This window comes from Sinocyclocheilus rhinocerous, unplaced genomic scaffold, assembly GCF_001515625.1.
Source record: "Sinocyclocheilus rhinocerous isolate Xijiao unplaced genomic scaffold, SAMN03320098_v1.1 scaffold119, whole genome shotgun sequence".
NCBI classification, from domain to species: domain Eukaryota; kingdom Metazoa; phylum Chordata; class Actinopteri; order Cypriniformes; family Cyprinidae; genus Sinocyclocheilus; species Sinocyclocheilus rhinocerous.
In genome coordinates, this window is record NW_015654491.1 from 245,741 (window position 1) to 251,740 (window position 6,000).

Genomic DNA, 6,000 nt, shown 5'->3' on the forward strand with positions numbered 1-6,000 from the left:
TTAGACCAATCAGAAGGATGGTGAAAAAACCCTCTTCTCTGATTGGCTTAAAGCTGCAGATGCGCAATTTTCAAAGTTGGTTAACTGCAGCTCTAGAGGATTCATAGCGAACAGCAAATAGAGTGTATCCAAATAACCTGCGTTATTGGTTGGATTTTAAACGACTTTGGCATCTTATTTGATCTGCTTTTAAGGGGGATCAGTTGAACGGTACGTGCATTTGCTAATTTTGTCCTTATTAGCTTGTTTTTGTCATTTATTTTGGTTAGGCGCCATTTAGGCTCGGCAATGTCATACTAATGTATCTGCTGGTGTTTGCAGTATATATGTGTATGTTTATATTTTTTAAATGGCTCAATATTTATATTAAGGATTTACCAGGGTGACGTATATTTGCCTTTTAAAATCTAATTTTGTTTTAAGGTTACATTTAAAGGGCATTTTCAGACGTGGAGCACAGAAGACGCTCCTTCAACATGGCTTCATCACAGTTAACTTTACCAGCAGCCAAAAAAGATGAGAAAGGCAGAAATATACAAGTGGTTGTACGATGCAGGTAAATGTACAGGTTTTGTATGTGTATTTATATTTTTTGTAAGTAGTATAAGCGAGCCTCAATCACCGATTTTGTATGTTGTATAACTTCTATTGTATACAATGTAAGATCAATAACCAACATGTGCATGTTATTTTTTACACTACTAGTTCAAAACTCTCTTTATTATATTCTGCCTTGCAAACATACATTTCTACATTTTTTTTTTTTTTTTTCTGAGGCACATTTATTATTCATAAATGTGACATCTTGCCCCCCTGCCCACATCACATGATTTAAATGTCCAGTTTATGAAATTTATTAATCACTGCGTTTTCTGGCCAGAGCAATGGTTTGATCATTTGTATGATTTTTCGTAATTGCTGACGTTTTAGCCGAAAAGCCTAGTATAAGATATTTATTTTTATTTATCTATTTTCTTGTGTTATGTGGCTTTTCTACATTTGTTTGTTTGTTTGTTTTTCTTTTCTAAATAAAATTTGTGTGTATTTATGAGATGGAAATTAATGTCTATACCTTTCTCACATTTGGTGTGCGATTCACAGACCCTTCAACACAGTGGAGCGTAAATCTGCTTCTCATACTGTTGTTGAATGTGATCAGAACCGAAAAGAGGTGATGGTCCGTACTGGGGGCGCCACAGACAAAGCAGCAAGAAAAACATACACTTTTGACATGGTGAGTGTTTAGCTTGTTTTCCACCCACATCCTGAGTATTAATGTCATCTAAATCTTTTCCGGTGTAGTAATGTTCATTACATTTCAATTGGTTTAGGTTTTCGGTCCTTCTGCCAAACAAATTGAAGTTTATAGGAGTGTGGTTTGCCCCATATTAGATGAAGTTATCATGGGCTATAACTGTACTGTTTTTGCGTGAGTATCTTTATTTAAATGTCAAATCATTCGACTTTACAGATAACTTTTTGTGTTATGTTTAAATTTATGTGTTTAACCCGAGGAAACGTTTTTAATCCGTTTTGGACCTACAAATTTTTATTTGGTTTCTATACTACATTTTATTAATTAAAGTTTGATTTCCACCATGAAAATAGCTAAAAAGCTTGTTTGGTATTAACAAACAACTTAACAAATCTTCTGTATTTTTATTGTCGATTATTTCTTTTTGGTTTAAGATATGGACAAACTGGAACAGGGAAAACTTTCACAATGGAGGGCGAAAGATCACCCAATGAGGAGTTTACTTGGGAAGAGGTAATATTCAAGTCAGAGTTTGGAAGTTCTGCAGCAGTCTAAGTGGGCCATGTGTCAAACCAATGGCTGTTTAAAGGGGCCATATCATACGTTCATTTAGTGTTTTCTTTTCTAAAGGCCTCTAATGTTTCTTGCACCAGTAACAATTTTAAAGGGGTCATATGATGCTTTTTTAAAGATCATTATTTTGTGTATTTGGTGTAACAGAATATGTTGACATGCTTTAATGTTCAAAAAACACATTATTTTTCAAATACTGTACATTATTGTAAGTCCTCTATGCCCCGCCTCTCTCAAACGCTTCGTTATTCTGACTCGCAGAATAAACTGCTTGTTTTTACAAATTTACCTGTAGGACTTCAATAAAGATGACATCTTTTATGCTCTTTGCATATGAAGAAATAAGTGCTTGCTTTGAGGTTTTGCTATTGGGCCACAATATAAATACCAATATTTTCATAATACGATTTGCTCAGGGATTGATCAGGGTTTTTCCCTCCTTCCTTCCTTTCACGGTTTCTCTTACAGGACCCTCTGGCTGGAATCATTCCCAGAACTCTTCATCAGATCTTCGAGAAACTGTCCAATAACGGCACAGAGTTCTCCGTGAAGGTTTCTCTGCTGGAAATCTATAATGAGGAACTCTTTGATCTTCTCAGCCCTGCTCCAGATGTCACAGAGAGGCTACAACTGTTTGATGATCCCAGAAATAAAGTATGCTTTTTTTGGTTTCTGTAATGCATTATACCTATAATATCCATATATTTTTCCTTTGAAATTACCATTTATTTGTGTTCGCTAAAACAAGACATTCTGTATATCCGTCAGAGGGGTGTGACCATTAAAGGTTTGGAGGAGATCACTGTACACAATAAGGATGAGGTGTATCAGATCCTGGAGAGAGGAGCGGCCAAGAGAAAGACGGCCTCCACGCTCATGAACGCTTACTCCAGGTAGTAATTGCATCCTTGCATCCCAATTTAAGAGGAAAGAAGGCAGTGGATGTCATTGGTGTTTTGTTCATGGCTTATAATGTCTCTCTTCACCTTTTGCTCCACCAGTCGATCTCACTCTGTGTTCTCTGTGACTATTCACATGAAAGAGATCACACTGGATGGAGAGGAGCTGGTTAAGATTGGAAAACTGAACTTGGTGAGTTTAATTTCTTCAGATCTGGAGGTTCAATCTACAACTCTGACTCAAAAATGAATCTGAGTTAAAGTGTTTTTAAACCAGCAACTCATGTGTTACTCTGTTTAGGTGGATCTTGCAGGTAGTGAGAACATCGGGCGATCTGGAGCTGTGGACAAGCGTGCACGTGAAGCTGGCAACATAAACCAGTCTCTGCTGACTCTGGGTCGTGTAATCAAGGCTCTGGTGGAAAGAGGGCCTCACGTGCCCTACAGAGAGTCCAAACTCACCCGTATTCTGCAAGACTCACTGGGAGGACGCACCAAAACCTCCATTATTGCCACTGTGTCTCCTGCCTCCATAAATCTGGAGGTATGACTTATGCTGTATCTTTCTTATTTTGTCCTTGATATTAGGAGTATTGATTTATAATTTAATTGTAGGAAACTCTGAGCACTCTGGACTATGCTAACAGGGCCAAGAATATCATGAATAAGCCAGAGGTCAACCAAAAACTCACCAAGAGAACTCTGATCAAGGCAAGTTTCTTTACTGTTTGTACATGATACATTTTCATAAGACTTCCTGGACAATATATTTCCAGTTTCTTTTTCATGTATCATTGACCAACAACCTATTCATGTTTCTAAAATAAATGTTGTAGGAATACACAGAGGAGATTGAGCGGCTGAAAAGAGATTTGGCTGCCACCCGTGACAAACATGGAGTGTACCTATCTCTTGATAACTATGAGTAAGTTATGCATGTATCTTTTTTTTTGTTTTTGTTTTTACTCTCACCAAGGCTGTATTTTTGATCAAAAATTGTTAAATATTATTAGTATTTAAAATGACTTCTATTTTAATCATTTTAAAACGTAGTTTATTCCTGTGATGGTAAAGCTGAATTTTCAGCAGCCATTACTCCAGTCTTCAATGTCACATGAATTGTAAAAAAAAATTTATTTTTACAATGCACCGGTCTTTGCTGTCACTTTTGATCAATTTAATGTCTTTGCTTGACGGTCTTACCGTAATTATATTAAAAAAAAAAAAAAGTGCTGTTGACAAAGGATGCCTCAAATTGTGCAGTCAACATTTTCTTTAGAAATGTTTTTCTTCCTTGAATTAAGACTTAGTTTTTGTTTGGCCAGGGGTGATATTTCAGAAGGAGCAGGGTCCTTTTTTTGTTTAACCACTATTTTCCCATTTACAGGAATATGAACAGTAAACTGATGTCTCAGGAAGAGCAGATTACTGAGTACACAGAGCGGATCGCTGAAATGGAGGAGGAGCTCAAAAAGGTGAGCAGCATCTTTTAAATCCATTCTACTTCTGCTTTTCTATGTGTACAAGTCCTGCCAACTTCCACTTTTGAGTGTGTGTCTGTGATGTCATGAAAATGAGTGATGTATCTAATAAATATTGTGCTTTTGTTTTGGCAGATTATGGACTTGTTTACAGACAGTAAGCAGAAATTGGACCATTGCACTGAAGACATGCAGGACAAAAACCAGAGGCTGGAGGAGACTCACAAGGACCTAATTGAGACCAGGCATCGCCTCACTCAGGAGGAGTTCATCACTTCACAGCTCCAGAGCAATGAGTGTCAACTCTTCAGCACTGCTGACCAGGTCTGTGAATCAGATGTGTAGTTTGGTGATGCAATGATATGATAGTATGCATAAATGTTATCCCGATCTCTCTCTCTCTCTCTCTCTCTCTCTCTCTCTCATCCAGCTGTTGAGCACTGCTGAGACCAGCACACAGGATGTTAGTGGTCTCCACGCTAAGCTGCAGAGGAAGAGGGAAGTGGAGTTTCATAACGGGGAGGTCCAGCAGAGCTTTGCCCAGCGCATGGAGAACTGCTACAACAGCATGCAGACCTTGCTGCAGGAGCAGAGCCACAAACATGCCGCTATGATTGACTATTACCGCTCTTCTGTGGGTAAGATGTGTCACATGACTCCACTCTCAAAGTCTAAGGGTGTTTTCACACTAGCACTTTTTGTGCGCACCTGGGTGCGATTGACGTCAGAGTTCGGTACGTTTGGATGTGAACACGGTCTTCCGAACTCGGGTGCGCACCCGCGAACCGTACCCGAGTCCGCTCAAAAGGGGTGGTCTGGGGTACGGTTCAAGTGAACTCCGGTACGGTTCGCTGCTGATGTGAACGCAATCGTATTAAATCGCGGAAGTGAACCGCTATTAATGACGTATTATTTGCAGAGAGCTGTATATCTCATTTATGTTTGCCTTCAGAGTTCTTTAGAGCATTTGCAGTACATTCGTAAGGCAGACGTAAGTGCCGTTATGTACTGTAGCTTTGGAAACAAAACCAACGGTTCAGAAACATAAATATAAAATTGAAGAGAGCAGTGCTACGCATTTTGCCGTCTTCTCTTGCGCCATCGTTACTAAGCAACGGGGTAAACAGCTGCTGGCTTGATGACGCAAACGAACCGCGGTTCGGACCCAAATAATATAATGTGAACACAGTCCAGCGGAGGCAGGGGGAGGGGAGCAATCGAACCAAGTGTGAAAGCACCCTAATATGCTATTTTGGGGGGTTTAAAATCACTTCCAGCAAGTATCTTCAGGAAAACAATCACGTTAATGTCTGTTTAAATGTCTCTGTGTAGGTGAGCTGCTGAATACGAATGGCACAGTGTTTAAGGAGACGTTAGGTGCTGTCTGTGAGTCTTACAGCAGTATTAAAGGGGCTGTGGGAGAAGGTGTGGAGCGGTGCAAGGAGCGAGTGTTACATCAGGAGAAACTCTCTCAGGAGGCTCAGAAAAGCATGCTGGAAATACTGGTAAGAACTCCATGATGTTTCAAATTGTAAACTGTTTGTTTGACAACGCTTTGATATTGGTAAAGGCTAAATTGTGTTTTTATGTCTTGAAACCATCAGTGGTCTTCTTAAAGGGATAGTTCACCCAAAAATGAAAATGTGATGTTTATCTGCTTACCCCCAGGGCATCCAAGATGTAGGTGACTTTGTTTATTCAGTAGAACAACACAAACGAAGATTTTTAACACAAACCGTTGCAGTCTGTCAGTCTTATAATGGAGGTGAATGGGAATCACGGCTTTGAGAGT

General features: G+C 39.2%; 1 protein-coding gene across 1 annotated transcript in view; it reads left to right on the top strand.

Moving 5' to 3' along the window:
• Positions 1–67: 67 nt before the first annotated feature.
• Positions 68–6,000, top strand: part of LOC107717085 (kinesin-like protein KIF11) — a 19,300-nt gene continuing 13,367 nt past the window's right edge. The window contains exons 1-15 of the mRNA XM_016523731.1: positions 68–210; positions 424–556; positions 1,102–1,234; positions 1,332–1,429; positions 1,690–1,768; positions 2,297–2,482; positions 2,597–2,721; positions 2,830–2,920; positions 3,029–3,271; positions 3,343–3,438; positions 3,564–3,652; positions 4,115–4,202; positions 4,344–4,532; positions 4,639–4,846; positions 5,541–5,713. Of these exons, the coding sequence (XP_016379217.1) occupies positions 477–556; positions 1,102–1,234; positions 1,332–1,429; positions 1,690–1,768; positions 2,297–2,482; positions 2,597–2,721; positions 2,830–2,920; positions 3,029–3,271; positions 3,343–3,438; positions 3,564–3,652; positions 4,115–4,202; positions 4,344–4,532; positions 4,639–4,846; positions 5,541–5,713 (1,878 nt within the window). The 5' untranslated portion in view covers positions 68–210; positions 424–476. The remainder of the gene's footprint in view (positions 211–423; positions 557–1,101; positions 1,235–1,331; positions 1,430–1,689; positions 1,769–2,296; positions 2,483–2,596; positions 2,722–2,829; positions 2,921–3,028; positions 3,272–3,342; positions 3,439–3,563; positions 3,653–4,114; positions 4,203–4,343; positions 4,533–4,638; positions 4,847–5,540; positions 5,714–6,000) is intronic.